This window comes from Poecilia reticulata, chromosome 20, assembly GCF_904066995.2.
Source record: "Poecilia reticulata chromosome 20, P_reticulata-male-v2, whole genome shotgun sequence".
Classification (NCBI taxonomy): Eukaryota; Metazoa; Chordata; class Actinopteri; order Cyprinodontiformes; family Poeciliidae; genus Poecilia; species Poecilia reticulata.
Window position 1 is genome coordinate 8,200,388 of NC_088849.1, and position 22,362 is coordinate 8,222,749.

General features: G+C 40.1%; 1 protein-coding gene across 4 annotated transcripts; it reads left to right on the top strand.

Moving 5' to 3' along the window:
• The first annotated feature begins 5,964 nt into the window (after positions 1–5,964).
• Positions 5,965–21,873, top strand: rnpc3 (RNA-binding region (RNP1, RRM) containing 3). 4 transcript variants are annotated; one of them, XM_081601661.1, is made up of 16 exons: positions 5,965–5,988; positions 7,431–7,586; positions 7,664–7,711; positions 7,835–7,944; positions 8,078–8,161; positions 9,841–9,952; positions 10,594–10,662; positions 11,734–11,876; positions 12,015–12,140; positions 12,531–12,667; positions 15,640–15,825; positions 17,355–17,449; positions 17,788–17,846; positions 19,207–19,339; positions 21,376–21,453; positions 21,612–21,873. In XM_081601661.1, exons 2-15 carry the CDS (start codon positions 7,434–7,436, stop codon positions 21,442–21,444), a joined length of 1,524 nt encoding a protein of 507 aa, XP_081457787.1. In that variant the 5' UTR covers positions 5,965–5,988; positions 7,431–7,433; the 3' UTR covers positions 21,445–21,453; positions 21,612–21,873. The 4 variants fall into 4 exon arrangements, with proteins under 4 accessions (XP_081457787.1, XP_081457788.1, XP_081457786.1 ...); XM_081601662.1 differs by having other exon boundaries at positions 21,813–21,873; XM_081601660.1 differs by having other exon boundaries at positions 21,376–21,873.
• Positions 21,874–22,362: the final 489 nt, after the last annotated feature.

Sequence of the window (22,362 nt, forward strand, 5' to 3'; positions counted from 1 at the left end):
GTTTAAAGGCGGTTGGGAAAAACAGTTTACCACATGTTAACAACGGATTAAACAGTTTTAACTGCTGATAAAAGTGACAAAGGACACAGTTATGGGAAGTGTGGAAGCCCCTGCTGTGTCAAATTGACAGAGGAATAACAGAGTTGGACATTCTAAGGTAAAAACCCAGTGCATACAGCGTTCATGTTTTTTTTTTTTTTCATCTAGACGGCTTCCCGCGCCCCCCCTGCAATGGCACGACGCCCCCCCTAGGGGGCGGGCCCCACAGTTTGGGAACCTCTGGTTTACACATTCAAGCTAGTGTTAGCACTGCAGCATCTGGTTGCTTCAAAAAGTTAGAAACCCAGCTTTTTAAAACTTAATGAGTTATTGCTTTAAAAATAAGACAATGAAATTCAGCTTTGTAATATTTATTCAATTGTATATGTAGGAACTATTAGACTATTAACAAATTAGTTACTTTTTATGTTGCTAATCACTAATAATAGCGACAAAAAGTTATTTCAGCAATGTGCTGTTTGCTGTAATCTATCCTGTTAAATACAGATATATAAAATTACTTTGCATTGATAAGTGTTGGATGGAAAACACAAATGTGTTCTTGTTCTGCAGTTTTAAATCTCAAAAATCCAAAGTTTCCTTTCCCTAGTGATATTTATGATGTGGTATTCACTTGTGTCTCTATTATTATTTAGTTTTTGTATCCAATGATCTCTATTAGATATAATTATGTGACATTTTATGACGATTGTTTCTGCATGACATTTCTCAGTCTTCAGGTTTTGAGGGAACATTTCACATTTCCCATTTCACAAAGGTCCAAGATTCCTGACCTTCCTTCACTCTCAGGAATTGGTCTCTATCCAGAGGGTGTGATCCTGGGTTTGATTACAGGGAAATTATTACACGTCATCTTAAAACTTTACAATCTGACTAGAAAGAAAAACAAGACAAAAATAACAGTGGTTTAATTTGTCCAATAAAATCACCACTTGCATTTGACAAAATCTTAAGAAAGCATAAAACAGAATAGAATAAATGTTTTTTTTCTCTTTTTATATGTAAATGTGGCTTTGTTTCAGCCTAATACATACATCTAGCACAAGAATATGTATATGTATATATCCTGCTGTCCTTTTGAACTCTCAATCAACTTTAGTAAGTGCATGTCTGGGTTGATTGTGAACCTACCTATCACAAGATAAACTCTGCCATTTCCTCAGCATCACATGTTATCAAATGCTTCTTGTAAAATGCTAATCAAACAAAGACGGACACTGGTCGTGTTATTTGTCTCTTTGTAGACTCCGATCACCTGGAGTGGTTAGTGGTTAGCTCAGCGCCTGCGATCCTGTATAGTACCGTTATTACAACCCACGTAAACAGAGTGGGCATCCTGACTTTATCTCTCCTCGTTGAGCACTGCTTAGACATTAGCCCAAAACATACATTTCATTTCAGTCCAGCGAAGTTGTTTGTTTAATGCAAACTGACTGTGCACATACGACAGGAGACACACAAAACCATGTGCTGTAAGTAGTTTCTTTTTGGAATCCAGCAATAACATTTACTCCATAATAACATAGCATGTTGCATCTGTTGTCCACTTGAGAATAGGTTTAGCTTTTCAGTTCCTTTATTCATTGCACCAGTCAACAAGATACCCTGGGATCAGCTGATTTAAGCACCATGTCTTGTCTGCTGTGGCTGACTGAAAGATCATTGATTTCTTAAGCGTTTTTGGAAACACAGACTGGATCTCTGGGACAGTATAGCGATTAATTTGACACGTTTACAATTCAAAATTGTTGCTCATAGTGTTTGACAAAACCAGTCTTTCCAAGGAGCTGGACTAGCCAGACTAGTCCGTTGAGCAATGCATTTTCTGTTGAACCACTATAAAGGCTGCTTTTATAGTGATCTGAAATGACATGCTGCTACTTATGGAACTCCCTTTTTTTGTGGGGAGTGTAGTCAAATAAAAATTGGTTTTAAAAAAATTGTAAAGTCATAAATTCAACCCAGTTTTCCAACCCATAATTCTGTCAGCACAATGGTGGCTTAATCTATGCTGAGTTTTTCCAAGACGTTTCCATGTGGGCTAATGGAAATCCATGCCATTCCAGCACAGAGGGGCCCCCATTCATTGCCTGTATCAAAGAGTCAATTTATAGCTCGGGAAAGCTGGACATGACCTGAGTTTACTGTCTGAGGTGTATCAGCCTTCCATCGGCATTCAATCAGGGAAGTCCAGTGGTAATCAAGAGCTGATGGCGCTTGTGGGAGTCTTATTGGAGTACAGAGTCTGTGGAGATTATTTAGTGTATTGGATTTAAAACAGATGCAGCAATGACAGCCCTTAAGAGGCTTATTTTGTCCCTGAATACCACTATCTTGTTGACAGGTGTAATGAAATCACAATATAAAAATTAATTAAAGCCAGGTTGAGTCCTTCACGCAAAATCCAGACCCCAGATCTATCTGTTGCCACCTGAGTAATGAACCCAAAGACATCAACATGGAAGTTCTGTGCACAAGGTCCAAACAGCTGAGTTCTTGAGCCATCGAGAAGAACGAGACCCTGAAGAGACAATCCACATTCTAGAAGGATCAGGAAATGTTGCTGCTTCTCTTATACAAAACTTGTATCTCTTTAAGGGCTGCCTGTTTAAAAATGGTGCTGTTTAAGAAAACTGCTTTTCCTTCGTGCCAAAGGAGTTAGAGGGCTGACTAATATTAGGCAAGCAAGTTCAATAGGGAGATATTCAAGGAAAGTAAAGCTGGCACCACCTGGGATACCTTTCAGATGGCCCCTCTGAGAAAACACTAAAAGTGGTACATCTGACACCAGAAACAAAATGATGCCAAGCACACAGCCACAACACAGGTTACGAAGCACTTTTTCTGTACTTTGCTCAACTTATGATCACACCACTTGTTTTTTCGTCATATAGATAAATGTACATAACTGCGTAAGATTTACATAGCAGCACCTAAGACAACACAAATTTGTTCATCGCATGGTAAATGGTCTGTACTTGTGAAAAACTCTAGTCCAGAAGACCCCAAGGTACTTCACACAACATTCAGTTATTCACACACTGAATGATGTGGTTTCTACATTGTAGGCTCAGCTGCCCTGGGGGCCATGCACCGGCACCATGCATCCCCTCTGACCACCACCAACAGGCAAGGTGCCCAAAGACAAATAGAGAAATTTCAAAGCCAGTTCTTGCTTTTAAAACTGAAATATTTCCTACTGGGGGAAAAAAATGGTCAATATAAATAATTAAAAGCCTACAAATTACCGTCATTGGTTAATGTAAAAATTCTGACCGACTCTCTGTCTCAAGATGATGGAAAACATCTCCTTTAGTGGCAGCTTTGCGCTTTATAATGTCCGGTTGACTGAAGAAGACGCCTCACTTGGAAGCTATTATCGGGACAACTTGCTTATATATAGAGGTACAAATGCATTAACAAACCTTAATCACATTTTTTGGGATGTTGTTTTTTTTTTTAACATCTCTTTCATTAAAAGTTTTCTTATCTTTTTAGCCATTCCAGCTGGAAACGCCTTTAATCTACAAAAAGACAAAAGGGAACTGGCTTTGTGTTTCCTCCGCTATGTTAAACATCATGTTTATTTCTGTGTAATATTTCGTCTTTTTACAATATAATACTGCTTTTTAGTTGGCAACGCGGCTGGTGAGCATCTCTCTCTCTCTCTCTCTCTCTCTCTCTCTCTCTCTCTCTCTCTCTCTCTTGGCGAGACTGGGGGAAGGCGAGGAGGAGGAGGATCGAGTGTTCGCCGTTCCTCCCATCACCTGTGAAATTTCAGAGCCAGGCCACGGTGAAAGAGGGCTTTGTGTCGCCCTGCGGAGGAATGCCCTCGCATTGCTCGTCAAAGAAAGGGCTTCATCTGGGCTGGAATTTGGAGGCATCTCGAGAAGTGTAAGGGAGATTTTCCCCCAGGGGGGTTGAGGGACTGAAGGTGAAAAGACAACCACGATTTTTGAGTGGACAGGAAAAGCGGAGCTTTTCTGTAACCGTTGCATTTAAATTTTGGTAATAATATCATCTAATATCTAAGTGCCAAGAAGCAGACAGTTTATTCTAACTTTGGGGACGTCTTTATCTGTGTACTCAATGAATGAATAAACTAATTGTAATGTAATTAAACTGTAGTGGGCATGATTCAGCACTAATAAAATTGTTTACTTTAGCTCACTTAAGACTTCTAGCAACAAATTGTGAATGGATCCCGATTGAATGAATGCTTCAGGTCATGTAGTGAATTTCTGCTGCAAAAAACATCTATTATTTCAATATGGTTAGGGTGACATCTGCTGGGGGAAAAGAGCATTGATAGCTGCTTGTTCAGCGTCGAAATAAGACATTTTAAATAACAAAATACGAACATGACCTGAAACAGGTCTACATTTAGAATTAAAATAAATCCAATTATATATACGCCAAAGAATGTGACTTCCTTGCTTTTGTTTTCCACATTGTGCGCAACAGCACAGCAGACAGGTGACATAGGAAGTTATCCCACATTTACAAGAAAACCCTGTGATGGTCACAACACAGCAAATTAATCAGAGTACCACACAAAGTGCCTTTTATTTGGCTGTTTTATTATAGGAACGGTAGTGGGTAGAAAGTGGGAGGCTGGCTGAAATGATCTTATGCACGGAGTCATTACTTGGCCTGGTTGGCACCAGATGGAGGAGAATGATGCAGAGAGAGGACGGTTCAGTTTTTCAACTGGAGAAGTGAGGATGTGATGCTGGTGTTTGTGTCGAAAATTGTGAGCAATGACGTGGTGAATAAAACGACTGAGGAAACTGCTTCACTGCATGAGAGGAATAAACATGGCAGTGGAAGCAGTATAAGATACATTTTAAGCATAATGCCTGTAAAATTTGGTGACAGAGATCAGATCGGTGGACTTCCTTTTAACCTAACTGAAGCCTTTCCTAAAGTTATGAAAATAATTCTCTAAAGATTAATCTAATGTTAATTGACAGTGCAACTTGGTGGGAGCTATCAAGGAATATTCTCCATGGCCTCCCTAAAGTTTATCTTCAACCTCCATAGCTTAACCTTCACAGAATCTTAAAAAGAATGTTCCCTAAAGTTTATGTGACGTGTCAGCGTTCTGAAATGTACTCATTGGGGAACTTTCAGAAAATATTCCCTAAGAGTTTCTTGAACATTATCCACAACTTTTACCATGGAACTATTGGAGAACTTCCAAGAACGATTCCTCAGCATTTCCTATAAACTGCAGCCTTCTCAATGTAACCCTCAGAGGGTTACAAACCCATGAGAAGGTTTTCTAATGGTTCAATGTAGGTTATCTACAACTTTCACACCAAAACATTTCATGAAACTTATGGGATGTGTCCTAGGGGTTCCCTGAAGATCATTAATAACTTTTGTGGGAACTTTCCCGAAAGGGCTGCTGAAGGTCTACTAATTTTATGCTGTAACACCTACCAAAAATTCAGGAAATGTTCCCTAAAAATTGATCTACAATGTTCACAATGTAAATTATTGGGAACCGTCCTAAAGGTTTGAATATAACTGTTAAAGAATGTTCAAGGAGTTTTGTTTCCCAATGAAAGTGTTTTCTAACCTTTTAAACATTCTTTAAAGTTCTCTGAGAGTCATTCTCAATATGGAAAGTGCAATTTTCTGAAATTTGCTGTTCAGAGTTAAAACCAAAAACATAAAACTGGATAACATTAAAACAATAGCTACCGTTTTTCACCAGTGTATTGTTTTTGTAAGCTATAGTTCACTGGTTGAAAGACCGGGAAAAATTGTAAACTTGGTAAACAAATGTGATCGCAAGTTCGGCGTGAAAAAAGTAGTGACTTCATTCTGCCACAGGGAGGCAGTAGGTCTCTGAAATGTGCGTCAACTGACGGGATGAAATAGAAGAAGATTTCCCCGGAAGTCTGTTTGCAGCTTTAGGAGGCAAGTATGAAATCTGTTCAATGGAAATTACAATTCTTCGCGTCATTAGAGCTCTTTACCAAACTGAATTCAGTCGTTTTTTTAACGGCGCATTGTTGTTAAATAACCTTATAGAATAGGTTCAGAAAAATAGATTTTAAACCTGGTCGGTAGTAGCAGTAGCATTAAGCTAGCTTAACCTGAGATTTCGCGAAGAGAAATGACTTTTTCACCTTATATTGCTTATGGACAGTTCGTCTCTTCGTTTTCAAAGCTACTGAATATACTCAACTGCTTAGCACGCTTTGTTATTTAATTCGGCTTAGTTTATTACAAAGTTCTCTAAGAGAGAGGGTAATTTCTAGATGTTTCGTACAACTGTTCATAGGGCATAGCAGAGAAGTTCAGAGGAGTCTGTTCTGTTTGTGATACAGTCACTCAGTGAGCACTAAGCATTAACCTCCATTTCTTCTGTTTTTGCTTTTTTGCCACGTTTACTTTTTCAGCTCGTCAAATACATTTTAATATTAGGGTAACATACCCAGAGTAAGTAGGAGATGTCATTCTCCAGCCATTTATTTTATTAAAGAGAAACGCATGTATAAATCAGTCAGTTGCAATGTGAATTGGAGCCTCAATCTGTGTTTTTTGTGCCACCAATGACTGCAACAGATGACATCATTTTCTGATAGAGAGGAGAATTTATGGGTGAGGTACAACAAGTTTCTCTCAAGTCCTGCAGAAGGAAGGATAGCTTCAGACATTCCTACTGCCACCTTTATGTTGGAGTGTCATGTTCTCATGCTGAAATCCTGTTAGTTTTATTCCAGATGAAACAGAACAAACGTCTTCCAAAACATAAAAAAAAAAATTTCATCTCAGTCCATAAAATACATTTCTAATAGTCTTGAGAATCATGTTTTTTTTGTTTTGTTTTTTTTTTAGCAAATATGTTAACCTTCCATGGAAATCTGGTAGGCACACCAGTTTTTCCCTCTAGTCTGCCTTTCTCAATGTTGAGTCATGAGTACTAACCTTAACTGAGGCCTGGTGCTTTTGATGCTGCTGTGAGTTCTTTTATGAGTTCCTGGATTACTTATTTAGAGTTATTTGGTTGATTGGTCACTCCAAAGGAGGCTCATTACGCTCCAAATCTTAGAAATGGTTTTATGACCCTTCCCAGATTGAGTAATGTCTTTGTTTGGCAGTAAACTGGCAACTATGACTCAACAGGCTGGCAGGGTGGTTTGTATGGGTATTTTCCCTAAAACAAATAAAAGCATTTGGTTGCATTTTCTGTCTATTCGGGTGGCATTCTGTAATGGTAGATGATGTTTCACTTCTACTTGTATTTGACAGTAAATGTGAAGTATAAACTTAACTGAAAGTTAAGGCAGGTGCGAGTTATTCATTGGTCTTTGTGGACCAATGTTACGTTTTTTTCCTTTTGCCCGCCCAGCAAGGAAATGGAGAAAAATGAAGAATCGTCCAAAAGCAAAGGCAGCAGAACGCTGCTTGTCCGCCACTTACCGGCTGAGCTCAATACGAACGAGAAGGAAGACCTCCTGAGGTATTTTGGTGCCGAGTCGGTTCGAGTCTTTTCAAACCGTGGACGTTTGGTAGGTCTTTTGACCCCTTTGCATCCTAAAATCTGACTTTTATGTCCTACATGAATTATTTTTTTCCTTCTTAACAGAAACATGCGGCTTTTGCGACATTTAAAAGTGAGAATATGGCAGTAAAAGTGAGTGTCTTGTGTCCAAAAGCTACTAAATATTGTTTTCTTTGCGTGTACAGACGTAACTAATGTTTTCTATGAGTTTGTGGTGGATGATGGTACTCACCTTCCCATCTTCTTTCTTGTAAGGCCCTCAGTAGGCTCCATCAGCTACAGATTCTGGACCAGACCCTTATTGTGGAGTTTGCACAAGGCCAAGATAATTTAACAGTTTTAAAGGACCCCCCGGTGTCAGATGGGTATGGTTTTCTGTAGTACATCGCCCTCTCCTTCCCATTCAACAAATCTTTGCCCACTTCTTATTGTTGCACTGATTTCCTTTGTGAAGACTCTCACAAGTTTCTGGTTTCATCTCTTCTCTTTTCCACACAGTCATGTCAAAGAAAAGCAGAAGACACAGGAGTTCAAACAGCCAAAAATCCCAATCATAGAGACTGGCGTTTCTCCTAACCTCGGGTAAGAAGGACTACATGCCGTAAACTAAAGGGTTACTGAATTATTTTTGAGTTTTGACCACATTTTATGAGCTATAAAAGAAACTACATACTAGACATTTTAGGGAGCCTCTGTACCTGAAATATGTGAAGCCTGCAGCCTCCACCTCAAAACTACCTCGGACATTTCAGTGTGCTCGCATGACGTGATCCTTAACAGTTGTCAAGGTGTCGTCAGTTCGCTCTGCAGAAACTGCCCATAGGCGAGCTGACAGTGAACCTGGAAGAGTATCTGAGAGGCATATTTGGGAGCTGTCAGACACCTTGTGTCCAATTAGATAGCCGGGCTGCCACTGAGCTCCTGACAGGCAGCCTGGCCTGCCAGTTGACGGGACCAGGTGCTCTTTGATACCACTCGCTACGGTAACAGCACACTCTCGTTGCTGCAACTCTTATCTTAAGCCAACTTCCAATTTTTAAAAAAATCTTTTGTAACCTTAATGGTTGCAGGAAGATATCTTTCCATTGTATCTTAAAGCTGCTTGCTGAAAAGTAAACGGAAATAGAATCACCAGTCTTTACCCATTACCTAAAATGTATAGTATCTTTTGCATTGTGTCGTTTCAAAAATGATGGCGGGATGGAGGGAATTCCTAAAGCACACACAAATTAGGGATACGAAATTCCACATTTTTGCAAAATAAAAGTTTGTATAAATCAACCTGTTTAAAATTCACAGGTTAATTTGCTGGTTCAACACGATCGACCAGATTAAAATGTAGAAATCCCATCTTTTCCCAATCGGTCAATGTGGAAGTTGGTACTAAATAAATAATGCAAATAATACTCTTTTCAGTCCCTCCAGGGTGTTTTTTAAATTATTTTTATTTATTGTTGCGGCCTAACTTACTGATTTTGCAGCACCTTTTCAAAAAGTAGCTTTTTTTTAAAGCTTCATTTTTGCCACAACATGGTATTACTAAAAAAGTTTAAGTTTTGAAGTAGTTAATACTTAAGGTGTCCATAACAATTTCAAGTACCTTTGTGAAATGGCACCCTTAATTCAACTGAAGTCGTCTTGAGGAGTTGTTAAAGTGACAAAGAATAATTCCATTTTGGTCAGTGAAGTTAACATGAACTGTATACAGAATATAAGCAAATCTACAGAACATCTCAAAATGTGTTTTGCAAAAAAAAAAAGGAGGCAAATGTTCCCCGTAAGTGTAATACTTACAAGATATAATTGCTTGAAGGCTGAAAACAACCATTATTTTTTGTCTCTAAACATATAACCGACAGCATTGCACGTCTGTATAAAAGTGCAGAGTTGGATTTATGGAAGCGATTTCCCGATCAGGCTTTTACTGGTCCATGCTGAGGTCTGATCTGGCACCTTTCATTTTTATTATTCCTCCCCCCTCCCCTCCCCCACAAGAACTTAAACAAATTCCAACTCATCTGTGTAAATCGCTGGTCTTTTAACTCCCGTCTTCGAGGATCGGTGTCCTGCCACGTTTAGATGTCGCTCTGCTTCAACACAGCTGACTCCAATATTATCTCAAAAACAGAAAAGAAAATCTGATTTTTTTTCCTGATTCGACTTTCTAATCACCAGCTAGAACCAGTAGTAGTTGATCTGATTGGTGGATGACTCGTTATGCTTGGTGTTCACGTTCCCTCTCCTCTTTTCGAACCCTTTAGGATGAGATTTCATTCAAATCCCACGCTGAAATATTTATACCCACCGCCCTCCAACGGCGTCCTCACAAACATAACGCATGCCCTCATCGCTGTGCCAAAGTTTTATGTCCAAGTGAGTAAACACCGCCTCTCCTCAGTTCTCTTTATTTTCCATCCAAGAGCATGGATATGCAGATGTGGAGAATCTCCATGTCTTTGTGTTGCATTATATTCCTTTCGGAAATCTGTTTTTCAAAAAAATAAAATAAAATGTTACCGAAGCAAAAAGCATTCAGTCTTCAGATTCTGATTGTGAAACAGAAACACGAATCAGGAACAAGTGTGCACAAGGTTTCTGAGCACTGGCCAAGCTCTTAAGGATCAAACAGCAAGCGTTTGGCTTTTCAAACCCAATTCGGAGAGCAAGTATTAATAATAAACCGTAAGTGGGAAGCATGAGTTATGGGTTTAGCATTTCCCTGGGAGCCGAGCTGCATCTCGTGTCGGCGTCTAGGTGGTGCTAGTGCGCCAGCCGATCGGCTCTGCTGCACCTCAGGTATCTGTCTTCTGCTTCAATCCCACCTTGATCCTCGTATTTGTATGCAGAAGTCGGCCGGTCTGTTTTACATACGGAGCCTGCGTTCCAGGCTGCCTGTTTGGGGAGCCGCAGTGTGTTTATGCAACCGGCTTGTGTTAGGATTCCTCACACGCACGCACACACACGCACATTCTGCTGTCCCTGTTTAAATGCGTACATATCTCACATCGAAACAGGTGCTTCATCTGATGAACAAGATGAATCTGCCGTGCCCGTTTGGTCCCATCACAGCAAGGCCGCCCATGGTAAGATTCCGGACGTGGTTCCTGAATACAGAAATGGTGTAACTGGTTATACTGGGTCTCGCAAAAGCATTGAAACACTTTGATCTCACCAGTTTGAGACAACAGGAGGTGCGCTTCCCATAAAATAATTAGCATTTATCTGTACAAGCAGATATATTGAACATCTCCACTTCTTCCTCTTCTTCCTCTGAATCTTATATCATTACAACATTTTGCCTTTGACCCTCACAAATGTGATGCATTTACTTGGGATAGGCAATATGGACCTAAAGTTCTATCACAATATTTTGTGGTACTGTTGCAATTACAGTAAAAGTGACTATAAGAACTACTTATTAATTCTGTTTTAGGTCATTGTTAGACTTGTGTAATTAGTGCCAGGTCTTTAACACATTAATTTAGATTAATTAATAATTACATAGGCGTTGGCACATAACACAGTATATAAAATTTGTATTTTTTTACATACAAAGGTTCCAGACGGAACCATATATTCACTTGTTTCTGGTACGCCAATAAATCTGACGCACAAGCGACATCTGCAGACAACACATGGATGGAGAAAGTCCAAAGGGAGTTAATTTGTTGTTCAGAAAATGATCTGATGGGATGCTGGAAAATACTGTCATTGTGTGCAAGTTTAGCTAAAATGAGTTAGCCTTTTTTTTTTTAGCTACTCAAGCCTAAAATAACATCTCAATGCTAAATATGTTGCAGCAGCACAGTGCTAATTTCAGTGTAAACAGAAGTATTTTTTTAAGAAGTTGTATAAATGATCAGGGGTTCCTGAAATTCTTGAACGCTAAATGGCTATAGAAGCATTTTGTGCCATTCTGATGGTTGAATAACCTGAAAAACAGATTAAAAACTACGAATCTTTATTATTGAGCTCATATATTCAGTAATTTTGCAGCAAAAGGGGTTTCCTGACTTGAAAATATTGCTTATTTTGTTGATATACACTTTTCGAGGAATTCATTAGCCCTTGCAATTAACTCGACTAAAGATTTCAATCGAGTCTCACCGCAACCTTTGATGCGTGATTTTTTGTTGTTGTTGTTGTTGTTGCAGTTTGAGCTCTTGCCTCCTGCTCCACCCTTCCCCATGCCTCCTCCTCTGCCCACTGACTACCCACCTTTACCAGAGGAGGAGATGGAGAGGTCCAGCGAGGAAGAGTCGGAATATGAAAGCGGGGATGAAGAAGATAAGGAGAGGTGAGGAGAGGATGCAGGCATCAAATTAATATTCATAGCTGTTGTTTCATTGTGTGTTTAGATGTTGATTGTCTTTTTTTTTCCCTATACATGTTAGTCATTTTTTTTCTCCCTCTTCCTCCCCTTGTTTTATTTGAGGATCGCACGTTTGATGGGTCTGGTCAACCAAGCATGCAAGAGGCCCCTGAGACCAAAAACAGCTTCAAAAAGGAAGAAGCCCAAGATCAAGGACCTGCTCTACGCTCCAAAACCAGACTCTCAGAGGTACGCGGCAAGCACTCAAGCGTGTCACAGTCCTCAAACATGATTTATCCGGATGCCGTATTCATGGCTCAGTTAAAGCACAGGGCAAATAATAAAAGAAAAGAGAAAACCTCTCCAGACGATCCGTCTTCCTCCTGGAGACGGCCCCGTGTGGCTCAGCGACTTGTCCTTGTTCCACATTCTCACACACCTGCACACCGCCTCCCTCATGAACAGAGCGCAGTCTGCTTTCCCGACTATAAATACATCTCCTGGCCACGTGTTTATCCGACTGTGGAACATCTCAGCTTTAGAAAAAACACAAAAAAATGCCTAAACCAACCATACATCATCCAGGTTTGCTGTATATTCAGTTTTCTCTCTGTCTCCCTCTGTTCCTGTCGGCCTCAGTGCTCCGGCGCTGCAGCCCTCCGACGTGTTTGAGAACCCGAACCCCGCCGGCCCCAGGAAAATCGAGTTCCATATTTCGGTGCCAGAGGCGGCAGCCGCCGCGGAGGGAAGCGGCCGAGCCGATGTCGACGTCGAAGGTAGGACTTTTTGACCCCCGAGCTTCAGGTGTATTAAAAAAAAGCACTGATTATGGTTGGAATTAACAGGAAAATAAAGTTTGGTGACCCAGAGTGAAATTCAATATCCAGAGAGATTGAGTTTACTTTTACAACCAAGGAATTCACTTCATTAAAGCAGCTTCAGGTTGGGAGTCCTTGCATTTACCCTGAAATGAGACTGGTGAATTATTTATAGTTATAGAAATGAGTGTGCAGTTCTAAAGGACAAACGGAGAATAAAGAGGAGGTGGTTGGAGAAAAGTACAGTGTCTTGAAAAAGTTTTTAAAGGGTGCAGTGTTATGTAAAGTTGACTTTTTTTTTTAATCTTTACATCAAGTTATGTTATTTCCTCACCAAAAACATAGCTGGAGTGTTGCTTTGATTCTTTCATGTATGTTTGAGAAATCCTTAAATCTCCCTTGGCAACCATTCAACTGTGAAAAACGCCATGGTGGATGTAGCAGCGCTTTTGAGAAGTTCTTCCTCCGAGCTGCAGTTTCCAAGCTTCTGAGTTGCCTCCACCTCGGCTCCTTCAGACTAGCCAGCAGACAATTAGCAAACACCTGGTGGAGCTGCACATAAGCTGAGCTCATTATACAAACTACTTCTCAGTGCAATGCTGCTGAAATGTTATTAAAGTGTTGAGATGACTTCCTGAAGGCGGGGTTTCAGAAAGAGACAGAGGCCCAATTTCAAGGCCTTAAATAACAAAATCAAAATTCTTTTTAAGTCGTATGTGATACAAATGAAGGTAATATAATTACTTGATTATGCTATAAACTGGCACTATGTGTCAAGAAAATTCATGATATTGCCCCTTTAAAACCTGACTATCATATTACAACCACCAACTTCCAAGTTATTTTATTGAGCTTTTAATGAAAGGCGAATAAAAAGTTGTACAAAGTGTAGGTTTTTTAAATTTTTTTATTTATCTCTCCTTCCTCACATGCCCCCTTCATTACTCACTTCTTTTTTCCCACCTGACATTCCTGCTGTAGACAGATGAGCCATGAATGCTTGATCAGTATTTTGTATTTTATTATGAGCACTGATAATTTGAACTTAATAATGCGCAGCATCCCCTTTTAAACTGAACGCTTCGCTTTAACCGTCTCAGTTTTGTGAGTAACAACGCTCACGGCCTGGAGAAACGCAGCGTTTTGTGATGTAGCCTGCCTACATCACAAAACGCTTCACTTGCTCAAGTCAAAAGCTCAAAAAGGCTCTGGCCTCTCATCAGTGGAGGAGAGACAGAGCAAGGCTCCAGCTTCTCTACCGTGTTTTTTTTTTGTTTTTGTTTTTATCACAACGAGCCAAGAGATGATTTGTCGGTCCTGTTGACACAAGTTCAAGCCCCGACTAGAAGTGGAGTCTGAGCCGAGTGTTACACGGCAGCGCTTCAAAGCAGAAAGTTGCAGCAGAAAGTTTTTTTTTTTTAAAGCTATTATCTGCGTGAACAAACGTCTTTGAGGACACAGTCTGTGTCTCCTGTCATCTCCGGGGTTCCCTGCTTGCCTTATCTCCCCTCTCCTTGGCTTCGGCTTCACTCCTGAAAAAGTAAAACAGATCTCAAAGTCGTGTACAAAGGATTTCCTAGAGGCAGGGAAAAGATAAACTCTGACAGGTGGCTTTTTTTTTTCTTCTTCTTCTTGGATTAGTCTTGTTTTGGTGGACGGGGCGAGGGAGGGCTGATAAACAAGCTGTTTAAATAAGAAAAGGGGGAGGTGAGCGACCGATAAGGAGGACTGTAAGTTGGGAAGCTGTGATCTAGTGTTTATCAGAAAAGCTCCACGGCATTCTGCGCCTCGACACTCGCACACATACAACTCATTGATATGACAAACCATTCTCACCCCCGTTTCTGTGGATTTGGACAGGCTCACTGCTCTTTTCCATCTGCAGCGCATTCACGCACTGCTGAAAAGATTTATCCCCGCTACCTTCTTTCAAGACGAAAAACCCCCAACTACTTCTTTCAGTTTTCCAATTATTGTTAATTTCTCACTTTTTAAAACAGTTACATTATACTGAAGCCAAATCGAGTAATGTTCTGTAGAGGGATTATTTGTTTGCAAACACAAACTTTCAATGGTTACCGTAGTTACCCACATTTTATCTTGCTGCTTTAACATTAGCTAGCACGTTGTCAGCGCACTACAGCTATTCGTCATACCGTTATAAAATATGTTGCTAGTGAGGAGGATACGTCTTTATGACCCAAACACGTTACATGCAGGTGAGTGGATAGATGATGGGGAAAAAATAGAGAACAATGGATTTGAATATCATTTATTTATCCACAAAGGGAAATTGTTTATTTATTGAAAAGCTACTCAATCTAAAGTGTGAAATATTAGTACAAATATAACCATAAGTGATATAAAATTAAAAAAAAAAAAAAAGTAAACACAAGTGTGACATTGTAAATAATTCTAATATGACTAAATATGAAATCAATAAAGTAAAATGTCTCAAACTTCAATTACTAGGAATATTGAAGCAATTTTGTTCACGTTGAGATGCGTCAAGTCCCTCTAAAGTTGAGACAAGCGTATCCATGGTGACAAAGGGTACAGGTGTGAAACCTTAAAAGGGTTTTCCTAAAACTACCAATTTTCCTAAATAAACGGAATTCATATTTATCTTGCAAGGAATAGAAGAAGTACGATCATTTATACCTACTTTGTTCACAAGAAGTCATTTTGACTGCAGGGAATTTTGCTCTGTTCTGTCTCAGCTTTACTGCCCAGGCAAAATTAATATGTGATAGTTTTTAAAGAGTATAATCTAATAGTTTAAGTGGTCAGAATAATATAGTCTTGCTTTCTTTCTGCAGGCGACATGCGCAGTGCACTGGGTGCAGACGCAGCGTGACGTCGACTGTTAGTCGCTCTCTGTCACCATCTGAAAATATGGGACTGATTGACGGGGGTTTTTCCTCTCTTAGCAGATGAGAGCAAGAGCGCCCCCAGCAGCACCGCTCAGGAAGAGACGGTGACTGAAGGTTTTGGGAAGCTCTACCCCAGCGCCCAGACCAGCCAGCAGCAGGACGAGCGCAGCGACGACGAAGAGGATCTGGTGTCAGACGTCATCTCCAGGAAGGAGCTGGAGAAAGGCCGGCTGTCCAGAGACGGTAAGTAGTTACAGAATAATCCATGGAGCGTTTTCACATTATGGAAGCAAAATTTGGTGTGCAGTTGAAACCAGAAGTTTACATACAGTGAATACAAAGGACACCTTTACTTTTATTCTGTAATTTTCTGAAGTAAAAAAGTATTGTAAAAAATCAGACCAAACTGCTCTTGGTTTTGGTTGGTTTGAATGACCAAAATGATTTTTGTTTGCTAAATGCCACAATAATAAGAGAAAGAATATGTCAGAGATTTATTTATCGGTTTCTCCAAGATCAGAAGTTACAGAAGTTAGCAAAGCTACTAGGATATAACAAAATTATCCTTCAATAAAAGGATTTAGTTGATTGCAAGATTTTTGTCAGCCAATTTTTGGTAGAAAGAGATAAAGGAGACGGGCCTGCCCACAACGTGACGCTGCCACGCATGTACTTCATAGTTGGGATGGTACAAGCATCCCAGTTCTTCCTCCAATTGTAGCGATGGTCGTTATGGCCAAACAGTCACAGTTTGTGGCTGGTCCTTGCAAACTGCATTTTTGGCTTTTTATCTTTCTTTTGAAGTAACGGCTTCCACCTTGCTGAGCGGCTTTTCAGCCCGTGGCGGTACAATGCAGAACCCGCGTTCTGCCCGAGTGGTCGGACAGTCCCCCCGTGTCTACACTTACAATTGTTTGATCAAACGAACGCGACATCTTCAAGCATCTGGAAATTCCTCGCAAGCACACACCATCCATGGATGTTGGATGGATGGATGAATATTCTTCTAGCGAAATGCAAAAAAACATGGAAACATAGCGCAGTGAATTTAATTTTCAGCCGAACTCATCACACCACTGACGAGAGACGGAGAACAAACAACCTGCAAAATTCTGTAAAGTCAACAGACATTAAAACGCCCCTCGGAGGGACGCGTTTCGACTCGCGTACGTGCTCCCAATGACAACATTCCTCCTTTCATGTAGGTATTGCAGAACAGCTGTAACGCTCTAATTTCCTCCTCGCACACTTCTGTTGAGAGGTGATGCAACAAGCGCAGGATGCCGTAGTTCGTTTGAAATGCATATTAGAATAAACCGGGAGTTATTCTGAGAGACGTCGCGGCTAAACAACAACAAAAAAAAAGAAAGAAAAAAAGTAAGAATTTGCAAACTGTGGGAAAAATCAAACCTGAAACCAGAGACTAGATGAATCCCTCCGTGAAGGAGGAGATGCTGGGGAAAGTTTAACATCAGCATGAACTTTTTTTTCACCCCGAAGATCTAAGGCTCATTGTGAACGTCATTTAACAAACAAATCGGCAAAGTGTCACTTGTGTTGAAACATTGTTTCTGGAAAATATTTCCAGAAAAGGTGACGAATGAAATCAACCAAACCTTCAATGGATTCAGACACTGGAGCACAGAAAGGGTTTTCTGTACCTGTGCTTGTTCTTTTTTTTTTTTTTTTTTTACTGTTTTATTCATCTCACATCAATTTCTCTCCTCTCACTCTCTCTCTCTCTCTCTCTCTCTCTCTTTTTTTTCAAACAGAGATTAAAAGGATGTCTGTTTTTAAAAATTATGAAGCCGGCGAGCCGACCTGCAGACTGTACGTGAAAAACATTGCAAAGCAGGTGGAGGAGAAGGTAGGTCCAGCTGTTGCACGTGACCCACTTTCATCCATCCTTCCTGATTTGTTTTTTTGTCCTGAACACTCACATGTATGAGCACAGGACTCTTTCTTCAACTTTTCCACTTTTATCACATTAAAACTGTAAATCTGAGTCTGTGTTTCATGTGGAGTAACACACAACTTAAAGCGGACGTAAAAGGATTTATGTTGTTACAAATACAAATCTGAAAAGTGTGGCCTGCTTCTTTATTAATTGTTGTTTTTAATGTGACAAAATGACAAAAATGTTCAAAGAAATTGAATTTTTAAATTTTTTTTAGAATTTCATTAATTATCTTTCATGTTTTCCAGGACCTGAGGTACATCTATGGGCGCTACATTAACCCGTCGTCAGAAGCCGAGAGAAACATGTACGTAAACAGAAATCTTATTTGACATTGCGCCGCAGTTTTCTCCTGTTTTTAGGGCTATTTTTGGCCCCGGCAATTATTCCGCTCCTCCCGAGAGCTTCCCGTAATTTGTGCTGACTGTGCCTGGCATTTTTTAATAAGTATCCGCACTAATACTGAGATCATGAGGGACATTAAGATGCTGGTGCATCAGCACTCCCTCAAACAGATTTGGGCCAGACTCCTGTGAGAAACAGGAAAGGGAGAATCTCTGCCTGGGGCTCCGGCTGGCCTTTTCCAACCTGTGGCTTCATCTTTTCTGTATATTTCTTTTAGTATGGAGGACCAACCGTGCCAATAAATTCATCATTAATAGCTGACAGGTGTAACCACATTTTGTAATCTTTCAAGAAAAGAAAACAGAATTATATCATTAAGTATTTCATTGTTTCTTTGCTACTGTTTTTTATTAAATCATTTAAAATTTGTCTCTAACTGAACTCTGATTGGCTAAACTGCACAGCTAGTTAACTTGCAAATCCCTCTTTGCAACAGAATTGTTTACTCTGATTTGTTCTTTAATAAAGCTCTAAATTCATGATTAAATGAATGAATTACTTAACTTTTGAATAAGAAACTAAATATTGAAATAAAGATACAGTTGATTTTTGAAAATTATCACATTCCTAAAATAATGGCCCAAGTAATTTTTTGCCTAAAATATCTTTTGGCATAAAATGACCTAAGCCATTATCTTAGTAAGATAACAATATCCCAGTTTTAATTTTCTCTTTTACTTGATCTTATTTGCTTCCTTTTTTAACATTTTTTATTTTATAAAATTTTTTTTTTTACACTTTTGACCCTCTGCATATTGCATCATAGCTCTAACTTTTAATTTTTAATTTGGGAGAGCACAGTCTGCAGTCGTCATCTCTTCTGACAGAAATGATCCAAACATGATGCTTACTGAAGCAGACGGGCCGCAGTGTCGCTGCAGAGTGCTTATTTTATCGAAGGTTGTTGTCATCTGTGCTGTCCAGGATTTACTAAAGTAGGGGATGTGTTTTATGAACTGCTTCCAGAGGAGAAAAAAAAAAGGCTTTACGGACACATGCCCATCAGCTGCAGATCCTGTCCTGAATGCTAAATAAACTTTTAAAGCCTCCTGTTGCTTGTCTTCGGCAAAAATCAATTGTCGGGGATTTAGAGCCCGCGGGTCGTTGGGCTTTGCCGACCCATTCGGTTTTATGTGCTCACAGGAGCAGATAACATTTCCCCGTGTCGCACCAAACGGAGCGCGGCGTTAACGTTTGAGCCGGGCGGGCCACGAGCGCGCAGCGGATAATGATGTCGTTCCTGCTTGTTCTTTGTTCCCCAGGTTCGACGTCGTGTTAATGAAGGAGGGGCGGATGAAAGGGCAGGCCTTCGTAGGACTCCCGAACGAGCGCAGCGCCGAGAAAGCCCTGCGGGAAACCAACGGCTTCGTTCTCCACGACAAACCTCTCGTCGTCGTATCCTTTTATTCCCTCCCCCTCACCCCTGCGCTCCTTCTCGCAGGATGAAACGAGAACAAGGCTTTTAAGAGGAGCGTAACTGCAGACTTTGTTGGGGTTTAATTAATTTTTGTTGTGAAGGCACCCAGACACGCCGAGAAGTAAAAGTTGTTTGGTGTGAAAATGTTTGTTTGCAGTCCAAATCAGGACCTTTTTCCAACATTGCTGATTGAAAAAGTAAGCAAGCCCGAACACATTTTACCTGTGACTAAAGCAAAAAGAAAATCACAGGCAGGACGTGTATTAAAGCGATGCAGGGAACAGGTGAAGTATTTTTGGTTTATTAAGTGAACCCTCCCCTCCACAGATGTTTTGTTGGCTGTGCCCCTCAGTGCTTTCAGGAGGATGAGGACTAATTTCTGGCAGCTTTGAACCACCACCTGCTCTTCCTTCTTTCTCGAAGCTAATTATGCATCAACTTTTGAACCTGTCACAGGGAGCAAGGCTCCTGATTTTGACGCTGTTTTAATGTGCATTTCGCAGCGAGTTAGCTTGGAGACAGCATTGTTATGTGCCCAGCTCAGACTTTAACATGCTGGATCTGAAAACGGCACTGTTAGAACTCGATAGCATGGCTGACATTGGACCTCAGCACATATTACACACATATAGATATATGTAAAGCAAGGAACTGGTGGACATGCGGAAAATGACAGGATCCACAATATCTTTGTGAATGTATAACTATATCTACAAATATAGTTATACATTCTTTATCTAAATTGCCTGAGCTGATTTTATGTAGGGCTATGACAAAAGAGGGGATTAGTACACATTACTGCCATGTTTTTGTTTTTCCTTCCTTTTCATAATTACGTACTACTTTGTGTTGGTCTGTCACAATCATTCCCATAACATACTTTGTTGTTGTGGTGTGACAAAATGTGAAAAGCTTCAAAAAGTCTGAATTCTAGCATAACTTTCGTTTTAGCTTAAATTGAGAATTTGCATAATTAAAGTTTTAGCATAAATTCCATATTGGCACAAAATCCATTTTAGCATAAATTCGGAATTTGCATGAATTCCGCTTTAGCATGAATTCTGTTTGTTTGCAGAAATTCTGTATTTGCATAAATTGCACATAAAGTTTATATTAGCATAAGTTACATTTTAGAATAAATTCTGTTTTAGCTTAACTTCTGTTTCATGATGAATTTCATTTTAGCATAGCCCTTTCTGTTCTGTTGTGATGTTTGCATTTTGCTGACCCTTCTGGGTAAAACACGATGCATTTTTCAGCTAAATGACAATTTGACTCTTTTTGAATGAAAAGGCAAAAAAGTCAAATTTCCTAGAGTTAATTGAAATAGAGTGCAAAAAGAAACGGGGATGTTTTGGATGTTTTTGAATTTTACCTTTAAAACGCATCAGAAAGTCAGGGCCGGTTTGCTTTCTTTGTGTTTGCAGTGAACCAGTATAAATTCATAGTTTGTTAAAGACTGGCTCTGTAACTAGCCACTCCGTCTGCTTGGAAAAAAAAAAAAAACAACCTTCCTGATGTTTTGGAAGATTAAAGCAGGAGGTTTTATCATCGGTGAAAATCTTTTGATAAATCACATCAACGCTTTTTATTTAACCTATCATCCAGGTGGCGACGCTATTATTAATCCGCGCTATTTTCGAAGCTGTCGCAGCTCAACCGAGGCAGTTAGAAAAACAAGGCTCTCATAAGGTCAGTTTTGGCCAGTGGTCTGCTGACCTTCCGAGGAAACGGCTGCGACCTTTCCTCAAATGAAATTTACACAAGGCAGAGAGCGTCGCTAGGGAAAAACGCTCAGAGCTGCATCCACAGTGCAGAGCCTCGGCTAGAACCTGACGAGTTCTGCGTCCCGCACGAGAAACGGATCTGCCCCTGGACAGCAACAGCTGGGTACGCTTAGAAACGGAGGTGGGTTTTCAGTGAGGCTGCATTATTCTAAATGCACATTTGTCGAAGCAGAAAGTGTCATCTACTTCTGAAATCCACCAAAGCACCTTAACTATAAAACTCCCAGCAATTTGCGAGATCCGCAAGACCGAAAGCAGACGGCACAAACGGCAAGAAGGGCCCGAAGCAGCGGTGAAACCAGCAGGTGAGAAACTCTCCCAAGCCTTTAAACTCTTATTTTTGTCCTTTTTCTCTGAAGAACAATCGCTCAAATATCCCCATTATATGCACCCATCTGTTTGTGTAGCACAAAATGTGTCATTGAAAATACTTACAGTTGTGTTTACACTTTATCTATTTAAGATACCAAGGCTGGAAAACCATTTTTATCCTTACGTTGACATATCCTTTGGAGGAGCAAAACCTCTACAGAGTTTAATTATAGTTACTATCGTACAGATAAAGCTTGAAACTTGTCTTGTAGTTTGCTGAGCATTATTTTTTTTCTGTAGCTTTTTTGTTTGTTTATTCCTACTGATTATTTTCCTTGTTTTGACTGAATAGGTGCTGGTCATCAGAGGCTGTCTTCTTCTTTTCTCACATTAATAAAAATATCCTCAGAGTGTCTGCTGTCATGTTTCTTTATTTTGTTCCCCTCTGATTACCGCCTCAGACACACATCTCAGCCAAAAGCATCATTAGTCCCAAAACTTGTCTTGTCAGGCGAGTAAGTATAGAGTGGGGGAAAAGGTATAAGATCTAAACGGGGCTCAGCAGCAGATGGTAGGCTGTCAAAACGGTGTGTGGAAGGGAAAAAAAAGGGAAGAGAAATGAAAAGCACTCCCGAATAGACGGCAAGCAAAACAAGCAGCCTGCAGTCTGTTTGGAAATTGTTGGGACTTGATAAGCTTACCTTTACAGTCCTTGGCCCCATTTCTCTGATTACAGAGCACAGATTTGGAAAAATAAAAAAAACCACAGGTGTGCCGTTTCTTGCAAATGCATTCATACCGCTTGAAATTTGTCATATTTCGACACTTGTTGACCTCAAAGTCCAATGTAATTCAATTAGAATTTTATGTCTGCAATTATGAACACAAACTTATGCAAAGAC